This window comes from Callionymus lyra, chromosome 17, assembly GCF_982586985.1.
Source record: "Callionymus lyra chromosome 17, fCalLyr1.hap1.1, whole genome shotgun sequence".
Lineage (NCBI taxonomy): Eukaryota > Metazoa > Chordata > Actinopteri > Syngnathiformes > Callionymidae > Callionymus > Callionymus lyra.
Window position 1 is genome coordinate 19,375,555 of NC_141834.1, and position 26,300 is coordinate 19,401,854.

At 41.0% G+C, this 26,300-nt stretch overlaps 1 protein-coding gene and 1 long non-coding RNA gene across 2 annotated transcripts; one reads left to right on the forward strand and one right to left on the reverse strand.

Annotated features, from left to right (window-relative positions):
• Positions 1-19,551: 19,551 nt before the first annotated feature.
• Positions 19,552-20,629, reverse strand: LOC148062911 (uncharacterized). The gene is made up of 3 exons (XR_015713622.1): positions 20,421-20,629; positions 19,873-19,933; positions 19,552-19,614 (listed from the first exon to the last, which is right to left on the reverse strand). It is a non-coding gene; the product is annotated as an uncharacterized LOC148062911 (long non-coding RNA).
• An 840-nt stretch (positions 20,630-21,469) lies between these two features.
• oprd1b (opioid receptor, delta 1b) lies at positions 21,470-25,960 on the forward strand. Its single transcript, XM_087813162.1, has 3 exons — positions 21,470-21,805; positions 24,039-24,394; positions 24,551-25,960. Exons 1-3 carry the CDS (start codon positions 21,552-21,554, stop codon positions 25,078-25,080), a joined length of 1,140 nt encoding a protein of 379 aa, XP_087669288.1. The 5' UTR covers positions 21,470-21,551; the 3' UTR covers positions 25,081-25,960.
• The last annotated feature ends 340 nt before the right edge of the window (positions 25,961-26,300 follow it).

A 26,300-nucleotide genomic window follows, 5' to 3' on the forward strand; every position in this document is an offset into this window, starting at 1 on the left:
TACATCTTTCTTCATATCACTGCTTGGTTGCCTCTTGTCATATATTCCTGCCTTAAGGAGGCGAAGAAAGATGGGCAGTAATTATGTCCGATCGCAATTCAGAGAGTCAATGCAACACTTTGCATATCCAAATGCACCCCAAAGTCTGCGTGGGAAAGGTATCCCTAAATCTGCGTCAGAAAATGTATCCCTAAATCTGCGTCAGAAAACGTATCCCTAAATCCGCGTCGGGAACGTATCCCTAAATCCGCGTCTGAAATGTATCCCTAAATCCGCGTCGGAAACGTATCCCTAAATCCGCGTCGGGAACGTATCCCTAAATCCTCGTCGGGAACGTATCCCTAAATCCGCGTCTGAAATGTATCCCTAAATCCGCGTCTGAAACGTATACCTAAATCCGCGTCGGAAACGTATACCTAAATCCGCGTCGGAAATGTATCCCTAAATCCGCGTCAGGAACGTATCCCTAAATCCGCGTCAGGAACGTATCCCTAAATCCGCGTCTGAAATGTATCCCTAAATCCGCGTCTGAAACGTATACCTAAATCCGCGTCGGAAACGTATACCTAAATTCGCGTCGGGAACGTATCCCTAAATCCGCGTCGGAAAGGTATCCCTAAATCCGCGTCGGGAACGTATCCCTAAATCTGCGTCGCTAACATTTCCCAAAATCGGCATCAGGAAGTTATCTCAAACTCCGTATCGCGAACTTATCTCGAACTCGGCATCAGGAAGTTATCTTAAACTCGTCATCGCGAAGTTATCTAAAGCTCATCTTTGGAAACTTATCTCAAACTCGGCATCGGAAACTTATCTCGAACTCGGCATCGGAAACTTATCTCGAACTCGGCATCGGAAACTTATCTCGAACTCGGCATCGGAAACATATCTCAAACTCGGCATCGGAAACTTATCTCGAACTCGGCATCGGAAACATATCTCGAACTCGGCATCGGAAACTTATCTCAAACTCGGCATCGGAAACTTATCTCAAACGCTGCATCGGAAACTTATCTCAAACGCTGCATCGGAAACTTATCTCAAACGCTGCATCGGAAACTTATCTCAAACGCTGCATGTGAAACTTATCACAAACGCTGCATCGGAAACTTATCTCAAACGCTGCATCGGAAACTTATCTCCCTACATTATACTGGTTTACACCGAGGCTACAGCAACACACTGGTCTTGACTTTTCATTCCATTTACCATTTACATTTGTATTCTTAGCATGTGTTGTATTAGGTCTCATTACATATTAAGGAAGTCGGCCACAGGGTGGTTGGTGCAGGTTGTTGTTCCTTCTTTACTAAGTAATGGATGGAGCAGAGACGGCCACAGCAGGGCACCTGTAGACGCTACAGGCCGGGAGCTTAAGTTAGTGTTGCAAAGAGCACTTTTTCTGCTTGTTCCCCTCCAGGCTATTATTGTGTTTGGTGCTGTAAATCCCAAAATATTATTCTTTCATGTCATTTTGCCAGTGTGGGAAGAATAAAAGGCGTCTATTACTCTTATACGTTATTTGGGATTTATGGCTGGACAATTTCATGCAATATTGTAGAGGACAAACTTCAAGTGAAAGAAGGATGTTGTTCTCTAAAGGGCTTCAAGGCACCATGAGTGGAATTTGTGTCTTCGAATGACTGTTACCACATACATGCCGTTAAAGTCATAAATAAAACACGACTCTTCTTTACGTCTTCAAAAACCAAGATGTCTTTGAAAGCACCTTGTTCGTCGTCATTCCTTCACCAGCTGCCACGTGTTGAGGCGCAGCATCTTGACCCTTGGTTGCTAAAACCACGTCTTGTGCTCTCCGTGTTGCTGCCGCGGTGGAAGGATATTAATAACCGGGTGGTTGTGACAGAAATGACATGCAGAGTATTGCACAAGGCTAGTACAGCCAGCTGCCATCAATCTGCAGTGACAGCCAGTTTCCACACACACGCGTACATCTACGCAGCCAGACGCGTGTGTGTGTGTGAGCGAGATTAAATATCCCGACAGGTTTTCCTTTTCATTCACTGCGATGAAAAAAACGGTGTCGCCACAAATCAGATTCTCTGGGATCCGGCGATCGATTCTGGAGAGGGGTTCGGTCGCGGAGGCGCAGAAGTCATTCGGAGCTCTTTGAATCCGCTGAAGTGTCAGTCATCGCGGACGTGAAGAGCAGAGAAAAATAAATAAATAAATAAAATAAATAAACACCCTCATCCATCAGGTCAGGGTTGAGAACCTCTGCTAAATGGTTATGAGGGTTGTGGTGCAGAGGTGGAACTCCAGAGTCAGTAGGCAACTGGTCCTAGTGCAGGAGTTCAGAAAAGGGAAGTCAATAGTTGCTATTAATTATATAATATAATTTTTCTTTAGAAGAGCTTTTAACCGTTTTGTTTTAGATAGTGTCTTTGCTTTCATAGAGTTTCAACCTAATCATATATCAATACGGATAATACAATGGTCCCTAGTGTTTCAGGGCGTAATAGATAGATAGAACTTTATTGATCCCTTTTGACCTTTTAATTTAACATTATTTTAACTTTGTATATGAGACGCAATTCCTCTCAACAACCAAGGTGACCTGAACTGCTCCCATCGTGCTTTGCCGCCCAGTCTGTTGATCACGTTTCACGTAGCAACACAGACGTAGAATTTAAAATAAAGTAGAGCAGCGAACCAATCACTTAATAGAGTGTTTAGAAAGGCACCATAAGTTAAGTGGGTGCAGTAATAAGTGCCTCCAACTGAGTTATGTCGTTTGTGTTAATTGTAACTGCCGTTAAAAATAAATAATCTGTAACACTGTGAACAGTGATAGAGTTTGATTGTTCCTGGCTGACACTTGGTATAATATCTATCATTATGTTTAATATCGTCTTGTCATCGTTGCTCTGTGTCGTTCATCATTCTCTGTATCTTGGGCTCAAACAATACAGATGCGTGGAGGAGTCGCTGATGCATAAAACATGACCGCCGACATCAATGGCGTTCAGTTTCCGCGGGAACAGGATGTGCAGACAATTACCTCAAACTTCGGCCAAAAAACTGTTTCCTCGAGATATTAGATAAAGATTTAATGCCGGTTCTCGGTTCTACTTAGAGCTTCTCGACGTCTGAATCATTTGTTTGCACATCACAGCGACTAAGAAAGTTTGAGTGCATCCATGATTCATAGTCTTCTCTCAGGGAATTCTATCAAGTTCAGTGTTGGATTCTGCAGAACGGAACAAATAGAAAACTCATCTCACAATATATAATCTTCTGACCATTCTACCCCGGCTCTCGCTCAGTCATTTGATGTGATGTTTTCCATATCCCTCTTTCGAAATCTCATCGCCAGAGGAGAAAAATATATATTCACCTCAAGTTTTGGTTTGAATTTACCTGTGAATATAATTTGATTTTCTTTAATTTCAGCCACACCGGTCTGTAACACGGTTGTATAGTAAAGTTCAGCACCTGCAGTGTTTTGTCATATCTAAACTTCAGCAGCTCGCCTCCTCCTTGTGGAAATCAAAAATCTAATCAAGTCCTCGACTGGGACAAATCACTGTTGCGTAACTAATTGCCGGCGCTGCAAAAAAAAAAACCTCTGGCTGTTACTGCTAACTGCTGCTGTGAATGTGAGAGGAGCGTCGTCCGTGAGCCTCGGCAGATTCAACCGGGAGTAAATGTCTGTCAATCACAGCTGTCGCGCCCTTGGAGATCTCCATTTAGCGTTGTTAAGATTCCAATGAAGCTCTCTAAAGAGTTTGCGTAAGGAATTATTTATTGGCTTCCATTGATGCGGAAACACAAGCCAGCGGTTTCGGGCGAAGGTTCACTTGTTTTGCAATCAAAGGGTTTCGAACCGTCGGCGAAGACGAGCCACTAGAACCGCTGACTGTCAGATATGAAGAAGAAGCTTTTATATTTACATTCATTTGACTGAACAATCAAGGTCTGTTCTCATTACCCGTGCCTTCGGAGAGGAAAACATTACAGCGTGGAGGAAGCTGCAGTTCTCAGAGGAGACTGCTGCACTGCACACATAACAATGTTCCAATTCACTCCAAGTAATTGTTCAGTCGTGCTGACACCTCAATAGTTTACGGACTCATTAAAGCCTTAAAGTACCTCAATTTCATGGTTGCCCATTTTAAATCTGACACAGCGTTCAACCTTACCCGCTGCCTCAAAACACATCACAGGACTCAACGAAAACACTCTTTGTCTTGGTAAAGAGTTTAAGTCCCAGGCGGCTTGTTTCTCTTAACGAAACCAAGGTGCCTTTTATTTTGTATCTACACGGCTCACTCTGGAATAATACATGAAATCATCCATAGTGTTGCATCAACTAAGACCACACAGCAAGACCAGCTCAGAAATTATTTACAAGACACCCGAGTCACTGTAACCCTTCTGATGTGGAGCAGATGTAATCGAGGCTGGGTTGATGTTTGTCGGTTGCGCTTGAGTTTCGCGTACTTTTCTTTTGTGTTGCACTTGCATTGAGTTAGAATTTTTGAATGCGTTATGCTCGGTGTCATGTTGCGGTTACAGTTGCATTGCGTTTGCTGTTGTGTTTGCGGTTACGGTTGCCGTTGCGTTTACAGTTGCGTTTACAGTTGCCGATATGGTTTCATTGAGGTTACAGTTGCGTTTACAGTTGCGTTTACAGTTGCCGTTGCGTTTACAGTTACCGTTGCGTTTACAGTTGCCGATATGGTTTCATTGAGGTTACAGTTGCGTTTACAGTTGCGTTTACAGTTGCCGTTGCGTTTACAGTTACCGTTGCGTTTACAGTTGCCGTTGCGTTTACAGTTACCGTTGCGTTTACAGTTGCCGTTGCGTTTACAGTTGCCGTTGCGTTTACAGTTGCCGATATGGTTTCATTGAGGTTACAGTTGCGTTTACAGTTGCGGTTGCATTGATGTTACAGTTGCGGTTGCGTTTACATTTGCGGTTGCATTGAGCTTACGGTTGCGGTCGGCGTTGCATTTACGGTTGCGTTGCATTTACGGTTGCGTTGCATTTACGGTTGCATTTACAGTTGCAGATATGGTTGCATTGAGGTTACAGTTGCGGTTGCATTTACGGTTGCGGTTGCGTTGCGTTTACAGTTACATTTACAGTTGCATTTGCGGTTGCATTTCGTTTACTGTTGCGTTTACGGTTGCGTTGCGGTTACAATTGTGGTTACAGTTGCAGTAACAGTTGCATTGCAATAAAAAAGCGGTTGAGGTTACAGTTGCACTGTGGTTACGGCTGTGGTGCCTTTGTGTAGAATCATGTTTGAAATGCATTGCTTTTGCGTAAATATTTTTTGTTGCTTTCACGTTGTGCTTTTGTGCACTACCTTTGGAATTGCATTGTCTGCATCAAAAAAAAAAAAGTCCAACTGCAACAGAAATTTAAACTTATAAAATTTAATTTAACAAAGTTTCTGAGGCATCAGACACTGTACATGAACACTTATTCAAGCCTAAAACAAATACTCAAGGACTCATCATCTACCTGCACTGTTGTGTGAGGTCGGCTCTAAATAAACTCTCAAGGACAACCCACCAGATGCCAAGCAATAAAAAGAAAACACTGAATAGAGAATTGTTCAGTTTAAAACTAATATATTCATGAATTCACCTCGTATCTCAATAACCGAACATGGTAAGCCACCTCTATAATACTCAACAAACCCATGCTCCACCGTAAAGCCATTCTTCTCCTATGCTGCGAGATAACGGTCCTATGTTGCAGGGATCTATTCCTGGGAGTCCCTGATATCTAATTTCTTGCACCGCCTGCACTCTTTCCAGTTACCTATTGAGCGTAAATGAGGTGGTTTGGGAAAAACACATGCAGCGGCAGGATCCAATTCTTACAGAGTAATCCTATATGTGCTAATGTATAGAAGGTTTACACGGCCCCCTGTAATGGGATTGGCTGTTCCAGACGTAGCCCTCTCGAGTGAAAGAAAAAGTATTACACTGCAAGAAACAAATTGACGTCATGTCAGAAACTGTTGAGAGGAGTCATGAAAACAGACCTGTGTATTCAAGGTCTGTGCGTCTAAGACGAAGATATGTCCTCGACATCATTCAATGACGGTGTCCAGGTGCTCACAGAAACAGAAGCTTCTCCATTCAGGAAAAATACTATAACAATGTAAGGCTTTATAGAATTACATGATGCATTCAGTACAGGCCAAACATTTGGACACACCTTAAAAGGTTCCTTCAATTTTGAATTTTTGGTTTCTTCAAGCAATGACGGTCACTGACGAGGACCAATCAATTGAAGTATTGGTTCTTGTCATCATATGAATTCTAACAGTCGTCCACCAAGACCAAACTGACGGCACCAACTTAATTACAAAGTCCACAAAATTAACCAGACAAGACACACCTGTGACGTTAAAAAACATGTCAGCCATGAAATCCTCCTGAATTCATCAAGAAAATCAAAGAAGACGTTAGAAAAAAGGTGGCTACTTGGATACCTAACGTTCTATAGTCTAGTTTCAAGTGTTTGTCGAGTACATAACTGGTGGTGTTGGTGCCTTCAGTGACAATCCACAATCTGAAGTCATGAAAATAAATAAAACATATTGAATGAAAGCCTGTGTGTTCAAACCTTTGGCCTGTACTGTAGGTTAAGATAACTATTTTTAATAACTTTTCATTTTTATCCTCCACAGACACTTCCTGGTCATAGAGATGTTCAAGTTTATTTCGAAGAACTATCGTTTCATACTAAAAAAGATCAGTGGTTTTATTTCACTTTGGGAAGAACCCAGTGAGTGACTGACAACGACTTCTGATGTTTTATTTATGAGATGAATTTAAATCTTCTATTCGTTGAGCTTTGCTGAGCCCATAAGTACCAGGATGGTTTTTCTTGGTGTGAACCTCTGGCCGTGAGGCTTTCAGTGTCAAAACTCAGGATTCTCACCATCGGATCTAGACTCAAGTCCCGACCTGACGTCGGTTCAATCTCATGTGTCAGTTCGGAAAATCCATCTTCCTCCACCTGACCTCGTCACATAGTCACACCTTTGTGGAATCTTCCCGTTAATGAAAAACTGATTTAAGGAGAGCAAAATGTCCTCGAGCTACAGCGAGCAATGTGACAAACCGCTTTACCGGAGCAGAATGAAAAATAAATGGGGAAAAAAAGACCATAATGCAACAGGGGACAATATAGAGGGACGAAAAAGTAGCATCATTAATAAGGCAAAAAGTAACAAGGACGACACTTAATGAACGTCAGTATAAACGTGCAAGTAACGGCAGAGTTTAAATCAAGCGAAAGCTCTTTTTTAACTCGGCATCAAAGGTGGGACTCGGTGAGTCGCAGCACAGCGTAAAGAGCGGGAGGAAAAACAGCGCCATCGTGAAATTGCTTTTCTTCACGACACACAAGATAAAGCAGGGCGGCCCATGTTATTGTTAATCTCCGTGAGCCACGGTCGCTTCTGTGACGCCGGTCTGGCAAACTCACACTTCTACAGGAGTTTGAATTCGACTCAATTACCCCCGAATCACCCGAGTCCGAATGAAACAGGTTTCTTTTAACACGATTTCTCACATGAGAGCGGCCGAGCTGTTTTCTTAGCCGCTTCCATTTCCCTGTAATGACAGGCTTTCCTTCTTGACCGGCTCTAAGCTGGCCTCTCAGAAAACTATTGATCAAACACAAACACTTCTGTTGCTTTCATGCAGGTGAATGCAGGTTGTCCGAAATGAAGCGACCACTCTGATCCCGGTGCCTGCGTCACTCAAAACACACCAGAAACTATTGGAAAACACACTTTATTAACTAGGGCTTTATATTTATACACGTCAATATTGCACAATATCATTATTCTACAGCACTATGTTGGATTTCTAAAAACTTTAAACATTTTTTTAGCTTTTAAATCATATTTTTATCATAGTTATTTATTATGTTATTTTATGGTTTACATTTCATTAAAATGTTTTATAAATATATGACTTCCTTTTTTCCCATTAACAATAAACATGGCAATATTTCCAGTGTTTGTTTTTTTTATTTGTGTTGCAATTAAACCATTAAATCCACCAAAGTTAAAGGAACAATGATATCCCAGCGATGACTGAGGACGAGAGGATACAGTCGACTCCAGCAGCTTTTAAAGCTGATGTTTGGAAGTATTTGATAAAAATGTCAATTGCAACAATTTTATCAGCCTTTGACTATATAAACACACAAGTTGGTCTTAGTAGTCGATTAAATTGGATTAAATTTACTTGAAAATGGATTTAATTTAATGTATCACTTCATTTTTATATGACCCCCAATAATGTATTGTCTCACTTTATTTTATTCATTCAATTTTCATTTCATTTCATTTATTAAATTCTACAACGTCATCACCACAAAAGATTCCTGTATTGTGTCAACATGTTCTGATCTGTGATACAGGTTTCCTTTTCCTCTAGAGTGACTATAAATCTATATATCATTTGATATATTGTGTTTACATCTTTCTTTTCTGGTGTTGCCGTATGACAATTGAAGATGACGTAGGGAAGAAAAACGTTTAGATGAATCAAATATTATAGTTATTATTATAATAGTCACTATGTTTGGACATATTTTGGTTTGAAAACAAATCACAAATATATATCAAACAAATATATGATGTTGTTGTGCCGCTATCATGATATGTATTGTATCAACTCAGTAATACGAGCAGTGTGTATTGGTAAGAATGACTGAAAAAATACCAAATTATCTTCGCTTATGTTTTCAGTCTGAAGAAAAAAACAACAAAAACCCCCAAATGATTTCACCATCCAACAAATCAGCCTCATGCAAAGTGATGAGCTCCGCTCTTTTGGTGCCTAAGCTGCAGAACAAACAGCCAAATAAAACAGTCCCTAAATCCTCCCTCCGAGGACATTCCATCAATATACAATATCAAAAGCCATCTGGAAAACCCAGTGGTTCCTTTGTCGGAATCAACAATGAGTCTGCCGATGCTCGGGCCGATTCAAAGCGATGATCGAGAAGTAGATCATTTCTTGATTCTCCATTTAGCTGATTAGGATTATTGCCGCAGCATCAGACCCGATTTCGTAACGGCAATTAAAAGAAAGCGCCCGAGCGTGACTCGTAAAACATCCTTCTATTTCGGATGCTTTCGTACAGACCACAACTGTGTCCATCAGTCTCTGGAACCTGATTAGCCATAACCGAAGAAACGTCAATAATGGAACGTGACAGCAGATGATGCCAATAACAAGCTTCCACACGCTTTGCTAATTTAGCATCATTTAACGTCGACGCCACCAAGTACCATCCGTGACAAAAAAGCATGTCATGATATTGGCATTCTGGTGATTCTATGAACACAAACTGGATTTAATCAGTAGCTAATGCTGCGATTAGCTTAATAGCATATAATACTAATGGCTACATTTGATCAACAGCAAAAGCAGATAAAGTTTATAGCTTCCATATTATTTTGAGGAATATAGATATTGAAGAAGATCTTATGTGTGTTAAATGCCTGTTGGACAAAATATCAGTTTAGCTGAATTCAGGTGATGTTGCCCACAGGTGCTTTAAATACGTGTAGTTTGTTTAAAATAGGTTCATTATCTTGAAATTATAATATTTTAAGACTATGGTTGTGTTGCACGTCTACATTTTCTATTGCATTTATTTTTTTATTTTTGTTTTCAGTTTGTCTTTCTGTTTTCTAGTACACCTATACTTATTACAGTTATTACTTTATCCATCTATCTTTTACTACCATAATTACTATGACTGTCCCTTAGTACCATTACTCGGAGTCCTGGGCCTCATCTAGAGATTGTCATTTACTAATCTGTGTGTGATCATTACAACCTTAAAATCAAGTGTCTTGATGTTAGGGTTGTTACGATACAATTCAATACAATATATTCAGCTCACGATACAATTCAATACGATATACTGAGATCACAATACAATACGATATATATTCAGCTCACGATACAATTGAATACGATATATTCAGATCACGTTACAATTTGATACGATATATCACTACAAGATAGGATAAAGTTAGTACACATTACAATTCAATATATTCAGCTCACTATAAATAATCAATTTTCTTTAAACACAATTTATTGAAATATAAACCATAAAATAAAATATGATTTTAAAGCCAAGAGAAAATGTAATACAGTGCTGTAGAATATAAACGCTGTAAAGTGAACAGATGGATAAATATTACTGCATTGTTTTTTATTTTTGGAACTTTATTTAAGTGTCAAAAGGTACATGCAAATTTGTTTGAAAAAAAAAAAAAAAGAAAAGTATAATACATATATACGTACATGTATTATACAAAAATAAAATTGTTTAAGAGAAAGGTATAATACATATATTTCAGAATAAGAGTGCCTTTTAAAAGTATGTTTACCGTTTTTGCACAACGATGCCATTATTCAAGATATAACAAATAATCACGGGAATAACTGTAATTCTGTACAGTAAACTAAGCAATGTCCTGGCGTATATATTAAAAAAGATCACAGGGTGTAAACACACTGCATCTGTGTTAAGAAGAAGAAAATCCTTCAAAGAAAACACAGGGCGATGCGTTTCCTAAAGCTCAGTTCATTAATATTTTAGCCAAATCTGCTTTCAACTGTGCATGATTGTACAGCGACCCGAGCCGTACGGACGAGAAACATTATCACACATACTGTTGATTTTACAGCTCGAGGCGACCCGAGTGAGCAGCGAACGTTCAGCCCAGTGGTCGTGAGAGCAGCTCATTAACAGTCGGGTGTAAAGAAAACGCAGCCGCAGAGATAAGAAGGCGGATAAGACGGAGAGAAGGCAACACATTAAACAGATCAGTCGGAAGAGGCTCCGGAGAATACAGGCGGCAGATTTAAAAGATTGGACTATTTGACAGGTTTCTGAAGTACTGAGGATGCGCCCTGGTGTAGAGAAGTGCCGTTTGTAGTGTCGGTGTCTAGTGCGAGTTCTTCTCTGGGGTCACGTCTAGAACGTGCCCAACACCGTCGACCTCTGACCTCAGAGTCATAGCAGTGAAAACACTGGGACGCAGCCTCTGGAAAACTTGCTTGGCTCAGCAGATGGTGGGATTAGAGAGGAGGTGTGAGGCGAGAGCCGGCCGGTCAGTGAACCCACATGTGAACTTAGCTGCTGCTCCAGACTCAGAGTCTCAAAGGTTGACGGAGCAAGCAGTCGAGCAAACACTCGAGTCATCGGGAACAATGGTTTAGAACAACTGTGGCTTTCTAGCACATCGTGTACACCCGGGAATAGTTGAGTGTATGGAGTGATGCGCTGATCCAATGATGCGATTACATTTTTACATATTTCGATACACTTGGGACAGTTTAATAGGTCACTAGTACATCTTGTGATTTTTCCTTTTTATTTTGGTTTGCTTAATATAGCTGAAAGACAAAATGTGACTAATCCGCTTGCTGCTGGAGTCGACTGCATCCTCTCGTCCTCAGGATCTCACGGGATTTCACAAGATTTCATTGTTTCTTATGCTGCGTATGGTAGAATGGTTTAGTTGGAACAACAAAATGAACAAACGCTTTAAATATTTACATTTTAATTTCAAAATATTTACATTTTACAAAAAATGTTTAGAAATATAAATCATAAAATAACTATGATATAAATAAAATATGAATTAAAAGCCCAAATATTTAATTTTCAAAAACACGATACGGTGCTTTTAAATATCGATAAAGTAACCTGAAAAAATATATAGACCAATAAATCGGCGTATCTGGCGATATAATACGCATCATTGTACTGTTAGATTAAATTATATATGTATATGCCATACTTAATTAATGCTAAAAGATAATCAAAATATAAAGTATAAATTACTCGCTTGATCTAAGAGCAAGAACGTTTGACTACATGTAGACAATCAACATTTCACTCAGACTGATTCACACTGGTTCAAGGCAAGCTTGGATCAGAATTAGAGATACCACACCGGTAATTTCAAACATCTGATTATCTGCAAATCACACCTTAAATCGTAGATCAAAGAATGAAGCAAGACACACCCAGGAAAGGGGGGCTAAAAGATGGAAGAGAAGATAACCCCCGCCCGAGAACATTTGAATGATAAGATTACAAGAAAACAAATTAGGATGTCTCTCTGCACGTGATCGTGACACAGGGAACTTGAAAGAACTATTTGGCCGGAAAGAGACGATCTCCCGGGCGGGAAATTAGCCTTAAATATAGCGATGTTTCTACAGCTCGGGACCAGTGTGCCCGGGGCTATTGATCAGTACAGTCGCCGGGAGATCGTGGGTCCGGTCGATCGTAAATGAATGCTTGATTACATTTTTTCCGAAGATGCATACGACGTAACGACTGCTGCCACCCAGTGGCCGATAACATGAAAAATGAACAAATAGCTCAAATATTTATGTATACACATTTTTCTTAAATGGATACTGTTCTGGACACAACATTTTTTTTATCCCTTTGTGTCGTCTCCGGGTCGAGATGAACGACCTCCACCACTGCATTTGTAGTAATGGAAGCCAGGGACCCGGAGACAACGCAAGGGTCAATGGGTTCTTGACAACAAAGCAAAGAAATAGATGAACAGCCCTGCAATAAATCAATTGTTGCTTTAAAAATGAAAACACACGCCAACCTTTTAATAAGTCAATTTTAAAATAGTTAAATACTCTGGTGTGTAAACAGTAATTATGGATAGAGAAACAATTTCACACTTCATCGGAATATTGTCCATTTCCGATACAACATGCGTGACCTTGGCAGGGGAGTGACCCCGAGCCTGTAGTCATGCTGTCCTCACAAGGTCAGACTGGAGCAGGCGTGTCCGAAGTCCAACCAGGGGCCGATCACACAAGATCCTTTGGCAAGATTGATGATGGTATTGAACAAATAAAGCTGAAAATGTGTCTCCGTGAAGGAGTTTGTGTCACAAGGTTCTGAAATCCTTTTGCCCAACAATATCTATATTTATCAAACCAAGTATGAGATGATTGTTGGTATTATTTATTTATTCTTGGACACTAAATATACCCTAATTATATCTATGTTTGTCCTTCTATATCAAACACTCACTAAGCAAATTATTTTTCTTTAACATCAGTTTTTCCTTGTATTGAAAGTCTTTGTAAAAAACATCCATGTTCCTTATCTTATCTTAAACAGGGTCATCTTTATAGGTCATGAGATCAACATGAACTATAATATACTCAGGTGGGCAAAATAAAAGACTTAGCAGGCCCCGGTCCATGGTCTTGGAACATGTGATGGAGGCTTTTATTTTGAAGTTTTGAATCCGATAAATCTGGGAAAACACAACGAGGCTAAATATAGGTAAAAAGATACCGTGTCAAACTAAACCTTCAACTAAAATAAAAAAAAACCTGAATTATTTACTCAAACGCTTCAGCACAACTGTCCCTTCGTCTCACTCCCTCTCAGAGAACTCATCGCCGCAGTTACACGCAGTCAATTGCAACATACACAGTGGAATGTTTTCAGGAACATTTTTTAGAGTCAGATACCGGTTCAAAAAGTCTAATATCGATGTAAATACATGGGTTTACATGGTTGACGTCACGACCAGATGCTGCCGAGTCGTAAAGAACTACTTAATAAACGAGCCTCGACTTCACTTGTCAACGACTCGTCAATATAATCTGCATTCCATCGATGGAGTGTTGATCGATCGATCACGTGCATTTTCAATCAACCTCTTTGATCCAACATTAATCCATCATTATTACACATTCATAATTCTTCAAGAGGAGGCGCGAGATACACCTCGAGCACGATCAGCGTTATTCAGACGCCATCAATAAAGAGTCTGCGGGTGTTTGAGTGACGCTCCAGGTCGGGACGCGACGCTTCCCAAGGTCTCCATAAGAGTGATGAGTGATGCGAGCAATCGCCGCGACGCCCGAAGACTGATTCCCCACGAGAGGCCGACGCTCGTCGCTAACACGGCGAACATCGTTTGTCGGACGACACTTTCACGCCTCGTTTTCTGAGCATTTGGAAGCGGCTTCACGCCGTCGCCCCCGGAGACGGACAGGCCTCATCACGGGTCGACACGAGCCTCGCTTGCAGTTTTCAACCTCAAAGGATGAAGTGAGATTGCTCTCGAAGCAGCAGTTAGCGCCACGTTGTCTTCGCTCCTCCTGCTGTTATTAAAGTTAGAAAGTCTACTTTCCTCCCGTGCTGTGTAAGCCATCCCAGGCTGGTGGGGGGTGTTGGGATGGGAGGGGGGTCCCACTTGAACTATGGAGGCAGTGATTGAGAGACGAAAAGAGGCTCCTCGGTGGATGGTGCAGGACTGGAAAATGGTGTTGTGGGCTGAAAATAAATGCTCCAACAACCTCGGTGACTTCCACACCCACGCCGGCTTCATCCACTTATCCCGCTAAAAGGCTGGAACCCTCCAAACGCTGGCGTGATGGTGGAACAACACGATGACCCCGATGGACTCGCACGCACACTCCAAATTCTATTGTGTACTCACATTACTTTGTCGCTCCGGCTTCGATGTGTGCGGCGAAGATAACGATTAAACGACTCCTTTGATCTCTCATTAGCAACGTTGACTGATGTATAGAAACTTTATCGATCCCCAGGAAAATGTATTTAGAAATGAGGGTAAGATTCAGTGCGCAGTAGCTGACTGAAGAACAAAGTGCAAAGAACAGATCGATAAGATAATGAATAAGCAATGGAAAAAAGGATAATTTATTGTTAAGTATAAAAGTAATATGGAATCTAAACAGCAGATATGCCTGTCATTGTATACGAGATAATGATATACTTCTACTCAAAATAGCTAAAGGAAAAGGTTTAATAAATAAGAATATAAGGGCAGTTCGGCGAAAAATATATTTGATGCCATTTAACAAAAAGTCGCCAATAATGAAATTCAAGACATCTTATTGGTGATAATTTCCTCTGCCAAGGAGATAATGCAACGTTAGCAAAATACCAGATTCATATATTTCAGTTTCATATTTAGTAGGTAAGTAAGTAATATTTTTAGAGCGCTTTTCTAGACCTGGGTCACAAATTGTTAAACAATCAAAACAATAACCAATAAAATATATACTTAAAAGATCAAGACAACGCTGAGACAAACACAGGAGTCTCAGAGATTGAAGGTAAAGCATGAATAAAAGTGTTTTAAGATGTTTCTTGAAGGAGTCAGTAGATCATCAAACACAGAGATGGTTCCAAAGCTTAGGAGCAACAGTCTGGAAGGATTTCTCTCCTCTGGTCCTGAAGTTCAGGAACCATCAGTAGATTCTGATCCACAGACCTCAGAGCCCGAGCTGGGGTGTAAGTCTGGATCAGATCACTGATGGAAGGTCTGACCATGAATAGATCTAAAAGTAAGAACCAGAATTTTAAATTGATCCTGAAAGAAACTGGCAGCCAGTGAAGAGATTTAAGGATCAAGGAAATGTGAGTTCTTCTACTAGAGCGGCTCAGAATTCTTGCTGCAGAGTTTTGAATCAACTGCAGGCGAGACAGACACAAAACAAACTGTTGCAATAGTCCAGACGAGAAGATACAAACGCATGGATTACAAGCTCCAGATCATGTTGTGACAACATTTTCCTCAGTTTAGAGATTTTTCTCAGTTGAAGGAAACAGTTTCTAGTCAGTTTTCTTCAGTGTCGAACAAGAGACATGTCTTTATCAAATACAACACCCAGGTTTCTCAGAGTCAGTTTGACAGACTGACCTAAGTCACCCAAGTATTGACTCAACCCTGGAACCTTATCATCAGCAATAATGACTTTCTCAATTACCATCCGGATCCATTTCTTTTTTTAAATATTGACATAACTGTCCATCTAGAGCAGAGTCCCTTTTCGCACCTCGGACCGGTTTAATGTTGCCATTATTTTCACATACCAACCTACAGATTAAAAAAAAGGCACAAACTGCAAAAACCTTTTAGTGCATAAAAATACACCATCATCACCATAACGTCTTTTTCACCGCTTATTTTTTGGAGTAAATTTCACCGAATTAGTATCTTGACATGTCAAGGGTCACATGCTAATATGACTTGGGAGAAAATCCTGTATTTTCAAAATGAAACAACTTCAAGAAAATAATCAATATGAAAGAAATGAAAAAAATGTATTGTCTAACAATCCCGTTATCAAATGCCTCGTGGACCGGTACCGGTCCCCGGCAAGCTGGGTAACACCCATACAGAGACCGGCAACGTCCCCTTTCATCCAACTACCTGCCGTCTCATTATACTGATTTTAATCTATTGATATATTCATTTTTTTCTTTAAAAACACTGTTTTTTATTAAAATGTGTGATCTTTAACCTCGATTTCAACATCAATTACTAGACATTTGGTCACGTGGATATGTACATTTTCAAATGCAAAAACATATACGACATTAGGAAGAACTATCAGGGGGAACATGAGTGACTTGGCAGAGGTATGCCTTCTCCGAGTGCTTTGCTAGAACATTAGCGAGAAGCATCAATTTTTTCCATGTTAAAATGGTGTGTGTCACTTGATAAAGTGAACAGTGTCACTTGATAAAGTGAACAGTGTCACTCACTAGTGTGTTCTTGTCGCATCATCATGTTGACTTTAAAGCCTGATGCCGTAAACTACAGGGAATTAAGTGCACTTTGTGATAAGAAGATGATTTTTCTGTCAACCTTACCTTTGTGTATCAATATAAAAGTCTGGCTAGAGGTGCACTCCACCGGCTTTCTGCTTCTGCGGCAAAATAAAAATGGCTGTTTCCGTCTAGTGGAGCAAAACGTGGACCAAAAAATATGAGAGTTAGGGATGATGTTGCTAAGAACAACTTCCAATCACCATTATCTTATTCTCTTTTCTCTCATCTATTGTTTTTGCTTCATGTATAAACCCACTTGTAAAATAAGACTCTTTTATTAAAAGAGCTCCTTCATTTATCCACGTGGTTTCACTGGACCTTCTTATCATCTCATACAGAAGACTACGGACTAGGGCTGCACGATATTGGAAATATATGCGATATTCGATATGTGTCGAATTGCGATTTCGATATTAATGCGATATTTTTTTCCGCACGTGCAATACTGTAGGAGAGGTCCAGGTGTTTAGAGTAGGAAAATGATGCGATATTTCCCTGTTCGCGCTTCTGTGCCGAAATTATCGTAGAAAAATATCACTTATAACACTCGGTTTCTCGGGGACTTGCATCGGTTTCCCCCGAAACTGAGCGACATCAGAGAGGAGCCGCCGGCTTGTCGTGATATCACCAAATCAATAATAAATCCACCTCCTTGTACACACACACATAACAGTTTATAAATGACCTGACGCTAACAATGTAGCTCATTAGCATACGGTGAAGACGGACAGGTTTGTTTGGAAGTTCACGATCTTATAAGAAAAAAACTGAGACGAGATGAAAAGTTCTTACAATATGTTGCTTTAACAAAGGAGGTTGAAAGAGACAAGTGACTGGATCACTAGTGTTTGACTAGATCATAAGTTAGTATTACTTCCGTGTATAAACTGAACCAGAAGTCAGCGCCCGGGGAGATGCGTCGCCATAGCAACCGAGCCTAGCAAGCTACACCGCACAGTTCACAGACAGACGGAGACGTAAACGACAACGAGACATAGAAGTACAAATTGACAACTTTACAGAACGTGACACCGATCGCATTTAAGAAATGCTTGATTTATACAATAAAAAAATATATCAATTATTGTACACGTTTTCGATGTATATCACACGTGCCAATACCGCGATATAAATATTTTTACGATATATCGTCATTGCAGTTTCAGAGCTTGATAATTCAACTGGAGGATAAACAATGATAATTGTTAAACATGAACCTGTATAAAGTTAAAATACTATTCATTTAAATGCACACATTTGCTACTGCTCGCCAACTCCAGAAGAAACGTGATCTAATTCTAACGGGAACACTAAAGTTCCCGACAGCCCGACAGCTTGTTGTTTAGCAGGTCCTCGTCTTCCTCGACTGTTCCTTCTCAGTGGAACGTTGGGATTTGTAAAGGTCACTCCACACACGGCTGCACCTTTCAGCACCGCAGGGGATTTCAAGGGAGGCTTGTTTGGCCCAAAACACTGCAACTTCCACCGAACCAAAACACGAGAGTCGCCTAATAAATATTTCAAATATGTGCTTGGGTGAGTATACTTAAAAAATATTGTTATTTAAGGAAATAGTCAGAATGTCTTTTCAAAAAAATACAAAGAAATAGTTTGTTTTTTTTACTCCTTCCTGATGGTTCAGTATCGATTTAATGGAGACTGAAGCCGAGACTTTCTCAGATAAACGAGCCGCTCGTATCCGTCGTGCCTCAACAGTCCAGACCGCACATTTCAGAGATTTCATCAAATTGCTCAGGCAGCTGCTGCGATGAAAAAAACAACTACTTATTCATACGACTTGGCCGGGGCTCCGGTATGAGCCTTTCAAAAAAATAACCCTCTTCAATATTTAATCACACCGGCGCCCCCCTAGTGGTTCATAAAGGTAATCTTACGGAGGCGCCGGTGGAGGAAGTATCAGGTGCCAGTCTTCAGAGGGCTTCCCTCACACAGACACCGAGAGGAGGACGAGAAAGAGAGAGGGAAGACGGACGAGCGCCTCAGGGAGCGACGGCAGAAGATGAGAATCTCATTAGACGCAGCCAGAATCTCACTCTCAGACGCATTATCATAACAATCCGGGCCGACAGATACGAGCCCTTCTTTGATATTAGAGCTAAATTATTTAGGGAAACATTAACCCTAAATTGATAATCGGAATTGGACAACTCGGGTTTAACTGGAGAGGTTTATTAGAAGAAACCGCTACGGCTGGAATTAAATAAGTCGTGCATGATTCATGTCCTGCCACTTCTCTTGAAGGGATAGTTCACCCAAGGTTCACTTATGTTCTACTCACCCTCGTGTCGACTAAGGGTTGGGATTATTTACGGAGTAATCTGTTCTTTTTAGAGTTATGTTGGATTATTTTAATGCTCACTTGTCTTCATCTTCTTAAAAACATCCAAATACCTCCACACGGCTCGTCTGTAACGTCCCTCTTGCATTGAAGCCTCGACATCAGGGAATTGTTTCCGGGAAAATGTTAAACGAGTCGATGTTTCAAGATTGTCTTTTGCAGAAGCTCGCAGGCCATCGGCGCAAATCTTGTGCGTTTGGATGTTTTTAAAGTGTCTTTTTGGACGAAGATAAAAGGAGACTACAACAACTGAGCTCCAGTCGCTACATTCAAATGAAAAAACATTTATTGTCTTTAACTCTAAAAAGAACAGATTAATTTTGAAATGAATCCCAACTCTTAGTCGACATGAGGGTGAGTAGAAAAGGAGTGAAATTAGATTATGGGTGAACTATCACTTTAAGGCCTTGCCTCAGAGCTTTGGTAAGATTTGAACCACAATCAATGCTAACCATTATGTTCACAGGCGTATGTAATCATCCCGATCATTATCATCATCATCATCATCATCATCTGACCTTCAAGATGAAGCCTTTACATCAGTCGGCAGTGAAGAGCTTCAGACGTCCAGACAGGCCGACCTGCAAATATATAAAAATAAAAAATGTCAATTGGATAATAAAAGAAGATAAATAATACCATCAGTGACAACAATCCATGAAAGGTCAATCACAGGATGCCATCAATACTTGATAATGGTTTTTAAAATGTTAAACTGAAAAGAAAAAAACTGACACCTTCTTTAGTAAAGGAAAACAAAAGTATCAAATAATAAATTCTTCTTATACATAAAACTACATAGAAACTTTTCAATGTTCGCTTAAATACTTTTTAAGTACCTTTCAGTGAGAAGATGTGCTGGTAGTTGTGCTTCAGACTCAGCAGCGGTCGCGCTGACACCTGCATCAGAAACAAGCATCAGGGTTAAGTGGAAACTGTGAATCATCCATAGATGTGATTTATTAGCTCGTCTCTCTCTCTTGGACGTGACATGGAGCGAGATTGTAAAATACTCTCCACAGGAGATAGGATTCCATAACATCAGTAAACATAACAAACGAAACCAAAGTAAAAATGACGGTTTATTCATCTTCAACTCACAGAAGATTATAACATAACATGGTATTGGTGGAAAATACATGTATAGTTATTTAATTCAAATCCCTGCTGAATAGATAACATGAAAATGTGGATTTAATCTAGTACTAGGTTGTTGTTTTGTGTCTTGTGAAAGAGATATATTTATTATTTTAATATGAAGTTGTTTAGCTTTTAGCCTAGCTTTGCGAACAACCTGTGCTAACGGATGCTAAGCTAACTGCTAAACATGTCAAATACAATTACCGTTACCGTAATAAATGGTTACAATGAAACGTCATTTTCCTACCTGGAGTGATAGAACTTCATCATAGTTGGAGGAAAAATAAATAAAATAGTGCATTTTGGATTGGCAACAGGTGATCGGAATTAACGTTGTCACGTGATCAATTTCCGATTAAAAAAAGAAAAAAAAAGTAAATACCATGTATTAAAACTTAGCGAAACATCTACTATAATATGTAATTAGTTTTATTACAGTTCTATTCACCTCGTGGAAAAAAGTTCGACTGACATCAGTAACAGGTGAATGTAATGAACGTGGTCACGTGATCTACTCCAGGAAATAAATTATTAAATCGCTAAATGATTTAAACTTAACAAAAGTTCTACTACGACCTTTATTAATTTACTAATTAAAACTTAAATAAAAAACTATATTGTTTTTTTTTAATAAATGGTGAAAAAAAGTGCTTCTGGCGTCGGCAACAGGTGGCTGTGTTGTCACGTGATCAAGTTCGGATTTATTTTTAAAGAAATAAATAAATACCCCCAAATTATTTAAGCTAGAAAAACGTCTACTATTATCTGTAGTTAAGTTACTTATTATTAAAAACATATTGCCTCGTGGAAAAAGTGCTTCTTGCGTTAGCAACAGGTGACTAGCGTGAACGTGGTCACGTGATCAAGGACGGGGCACAAACATACACATCCCACCATTATTTAAAGTAAGGGAAGGTTTTACTATAACTTTAATTTATAAAAATAATACATAAAGTGTAAAGAAAATATAAACATAATATCCGTTGGAAAAAAAAGTACATCTGGAGTCAGCAACAGGTGGGTGTAATAATCGTGGTCACGAGATCAAGTTGAATTTAAAATATATATATTTATTGAAATATTATGCGAACTTCAAATATAATGTGAAGTAATTCACTTATGACAGAAATAATAAAATAATAAGAAGGCTTAGGGAGAGAGAGAGAAACGGGTGAGGAGTGGGAGAGCGAGGGGCGGAGCAGGGGAGAGAGAGAGAGAGAGAGAGAGAGAGAGAGAAAGAGAGAGAGAGAGAACATCCTTCGGGCTCCTTGTTAGTAAATTGCGGTCCACCTCAGTTCCGTCCGCAGCTGCTCACCTGCGCTCCTGCTCCTCTTTTTTTTTTTCCTCTTTTCAAAATTTTCAATTTTCAAATCCCACCATGGAGTTCCCCACTCTGCCCGCGGACGCCCTGGTCGACTACGACGCCCATTTCTCCGCGTCCGAAACTCCTCTCAACTCGACCTTCTCCGACGAGCTCCTGTTCTCGCCCCCCGGGGGTGGGAACCGGACCCGGGAGCCCGACAGCAGGGACGCCGCTCGCCTGGTCATCGCCGTGTGCATCACCGCCCTCTACTCCCTCATCTGCGTGGTGGGGCTCCTGGGCAACGTGCTGGTCATGTTCGGGGTGGTGAGGTGAGGTCCCTGGCAGGTGATTGACAGGTGGAGGCGTCACGCACGCCCACGCGAGGAGATGACAAACTTGAGATTAAAAAACTAAAAACAAAAAAAATTAAGGATCGACTTTGTGCATAAATAACTATAAAAATAAGATTTAATCATCATTTAACTCGTGTTTTAATCCAAAGTTCCTCCTCATCACTGCTATTATCTCAGTCAAAGCGAATTGTGGTGAAGATTTATTCAGATCAATCCAGAAGATTCGCAGCAGTTTCTATCAAAGCATCATCAGCTTCAGACAAAAAAAAACCATCAGAATCTTCCAGAGATTGTCATTTGCCCAAATGGACCAAGAAGTCAAAAGACCTCGAAACAATCTTCTCTCACGTCGACCTGGTGAGATTTAAACCAAAAAAAAAAAAAAGTGGTGATTTTGAGAGAATCACAGAAATGGGATCTCAAGGCTCTCGTGGTGTCTGGGTGGAGGAGGGCTCTTGAGAATCCATCAGCGACCGTCCGTCCAAACTCTGGCCACACATCCGACGCGTATGTTCGATCTTCTTTGAAAACGCTTGTGATCTAATCTGCGTTATTCACTCACCAAAACAATGTCGTAGCCTAGCAACAAGTGACTGATCGATGCGTCTGTCGTCCTGCTCACCATTACGACCAGTTCCACTGCTTGTCTACGCACCATTTATTCATGTGCATTTAATTTAAATACTATAATAAGAAACATATAGTCTAAAAGTTTATATATCATAATATCTAACACATTCTTTGTCGCAGGATTTACAGACCACAAGACTCCTGATGAAGTCGTTACTGATTTAATTAGTTTTAAAATCAAAATATGTCCAAACATCAGCTTTAAAAGCTGCTGGAGTCACTGTATCCTCTCGTCCTCAGTCATCACCAGGATCACAGTATATTTGTTATTGTATCGATACTACGATGTTTATTGTCAAGAATCTAGCGACACAACACATATCACGATACAGAGTCAACGATAGGATATATTGTGATACTGTAGTAACAAGTATATATGTGTAGTATTGTCGAGTACTTGACTCTGGTGTTGTAGTATTTACAGACCACATGACTCTTGATGAAGTCGTTACTGATTTAATTAGTTTTAAAATCAAAATATGTCCAAACATCAGCTTTAAAAGCTGCTGGAGTCACTGTATCCTCTCGTCCTCAGTCATCACCAGGATCACAGTATATTTGTTATTGTATCGATACTACGATGTTTATTGTCAAGAATCTAGCGACACAACACATATCACGATACAGAGTCAACGATAGGATATATTGTGATACTGTAGTAACAAGTATATATGTGTAGTATTGTCGAGTACTTGACTCTGGTGTTGTAGTATTTACAGACCACATGACTCTTGACGAAGTCAGAACTGCTTTCATTTGTTTTCAAACAAAATATGTCCAAACCTCAGCTTTAAAAGGTGCTCGAGTCACTGTATCCTCTCGTCCTCAGTCATCGCCAGGACCACAGTTAATTTGTTATTGTATCGATACTATGATGTTTATTGTCAAGAATCTAGCGACACGATACCTATCACAATAGAGAGCCAATTATACGATATATTGTGATACTGTAGTAACAAGAATGTATGTGTAGTATTGTCGAGTACTTGACTCTGGTGTTGTAGTATTTACAGACCACATGACTCTTGACGAAGTCAGAACTGCCTTCATTTGTTTTGGAACCAGAATATGTCCAAACATCAGCTTTAAAAGCTGCTGGCGTCACTGTATCCTCTTGTCCTCAGTCATCGTTGGTATCTCATTTCATTGTTCCTGAAGCTGTGAAGGACGTAATGACCGCTGCCATCTAGCAGCTGGAAGTAAAATTGAACAAACACAAAAATGAACAAACAATGTGAATTTTTATTAAAAATATTTTTTAATGAACTGTTAACCATAAAAACTCAAAACAATGAATATGATTTAAAAAACAAACAAAAAATGAATACATGTTTAATACTGATACAGTATCATGAAGAAAACCTCACAAAATAACAATTTCAAACCTTTTTTGTGATATGGATTTTGATTTTGTGACATTTACAAATAATATGGTTATCAAATAGTTAATAGTCCATCACAACTATATAATCAAAGCGATGACTGAGTACGAGAGGATACAGTGGACGTTTTATTTAATGATCACTCGCTCGTCCTGTCACCGACAAGTATGTTTCAAAGACCACTTGTTTTTCGCCAGGTACACGAAAATGAAGACGGCCACCAACATCTACATCTTCAACCTGGCCCTGGCGGACGCCCTGGCCACCAGCACCCTCCCCTTCCAGAGCGCCAAGTACCTGATGAGCACGTGGCCCTTCGGCAACTTCCTGTGCAAGGTGGTCATCGCCATCGACTACTACAACATGTTCACCAGCATCTTCACGCTCACCATGATGAGCGTGGACCGCTACATCGCCGTCTGTCACCCGGTGAGGGCGCTGGACTTCCGCACGCCCGCCAAAGCCAAGCTCATCAACGTGTGCATCTGGATCCTGTCCTCGGCCGTGGGGGTTCCCGTGATGGTGATGGCCGTTACCAAGGTGACGGACAAAGGTGAGGAAATTGTGACGGCGGCTGTGGAAAAGTGGTCATTGATTTCTTCCTTTTTTGGAAGCGCCAGCGTTGGATCTCGTAAATGAAAAGACACGACTGCACCCCCATCCCTCTGAACCCCCCTCCGTCGATCTCTAATTGCTTTCACTTTCGCAGGCACCACAGCGTGTGTTCTCAGCTTCCCCAAGCCGGAGTGGTACTGGGACACGGTGATGAAGATCTGCGTGTTCATCTTCGCCTTCATGGTTCCCGTCCTCGTCATCACCGTCTGCTACGGCCTGATGATCCTGCGGCTCAAGAACGTGCGCCTGCTGTCCGGGTCCAAGGAGAAGGACCGGAACATGAGGCGGATCACCAGGATGGTCCTGGTGGTGGTGGCCGCCTTCATCATCTGCTGGACGCCCATCCACATCTTCATCATCGTGAAGACCATGGTGGACATCGACCACAAGAACCTGCTGGTGGTGGCCTGCTGGCACCTGTGCATCGCCCTGGGCTACACCAACAGCAGCCTGAACCCGGTGCTCTACGCCTTCCTGGACGAGAACTTCAAGAGGTGCCTGCGAGACTTCTGCCTCCCCTACCGCTCCCGCCTGGACCAGAACAGCTTCTCCAGGGCGCGCAACAGCGCCCGCGAGCCTGCCTTCGTCTGCGCCCCCGCAACGACCGAGAGACCCCCGGCATGACTAGGCATGGCTCAGCTGGGGGGGCGAGGCATCCAGGACGACTTGCAAACTGAAGTCACGCAGTTCTCCACCACGGGCATCTGAAGCTCCGCCTCCTGACGACAAATGCACCTTGACAGCAGTATTACGCCATTAGTGCTGACCGGGGCCTTCAGGCCATTCCGGGATTCACCTCATTAGACAAAAAGAGCAAGTCTACGAGGACCCCCATCGATCGGATTACATGTCAAGACATTGATCCCCCCCCCATCAAGGCCACCTAGGAATAGTATAATGGTTGTGTCAAGTCACGTGATCTCTATAATTTCTCTTCTAATGAATGTAATGACGCCGGGCTCGGGTGGATTCAGGGCAGGACGTGGTTTATGTGAATCATCTTTGGACGCTTAAGATGACAGATCCGATCTGGTTCTGCTCCAATGAACTGAACACTCTTCAGAGATCCACGAGCGCTACTTTTGAGTCCAGCCAGATGTCTTCGGACCGTTGGATCGCGCCCTACATCAGCACTTTGGGTGAAGACTATTGTGATTTGACAGCCAATAATACTGGCGTCAACGGTGGACCATCAGGGCGAGCTGACTCAGCGCTTTCAAAACTCGTGTTTCTTTGTTAAAAAACCAACTTCTGACGGATGAGCTATGGTGGGTTTTAGCGTCTAGCTAATCAGACATTTGCATGAACAGGTTTGTATAATCCGATTTATCGCCTCCAGCCAGATTCTTAAATGGTAGAAGATTGTTTCTGCCTTTATCTTCATGCTTCTCAGTCGACGTACAGAACCGCTCAAATGGGTTCCTGTTCTTTTCCACGACTGGTTAAATGTAGGCATATCATTAAATGTCCAGCCTTCAAGGTCAGGCTGATAAGTCGACTCCTTTTCTTTCTAAAGACATTTGATTCATTACCATTTTTTCAAGTGAAGTATTGATGGATTTAATTTCAGAGACGGATGAACAATACTACGGAACATCTGCCACCCGGGAGAAAAAAATGGTGCTTTTCCACGCTTCGCACCCGACTTGACTGGACACTACACTTACCTACAAACCTTTGACACAATGGTACCAGGCCCGCAAGATCTGGACCTGGTCCACAGACACTTTGGGATCAACATACTGGACTCCTTCTTGCAGTGTTTTCTGTTTAATTGCGAGTTTGTTTCTTGTGTTGAGGGTCGCGCTCATGACTCTCTGACAAATCAATGGCCCTGAACAACA

What these genes read in the sequence shown, in the direction of transcription:
- oprd1b (XM_087813162.1), top strand. Translation starts at nt 21,552, where the DNA reads ATGGAGTTCCCCACTCTGCCCGCGGACGCCCTGGTCGACTACGACGCC. An exon ending in GTCATGTTCGGGGTGGTGAG is followed by an intron (nt 21,806 to 24,038) that starts GTGAGGTCCCTG and finishes GTTTTTCGCCAG; the next exon opens with GTACACGAAAATGAAGACGG. An exon ending in TACCAAGGTGACGGACAAAG is followed by an intron (nt 24,395 to 24,550) that starts GTGAGGAAATTG and finishes TCACTTTCGCAG; the next exon opens with GCACCACAGCGTGTGTTCTC.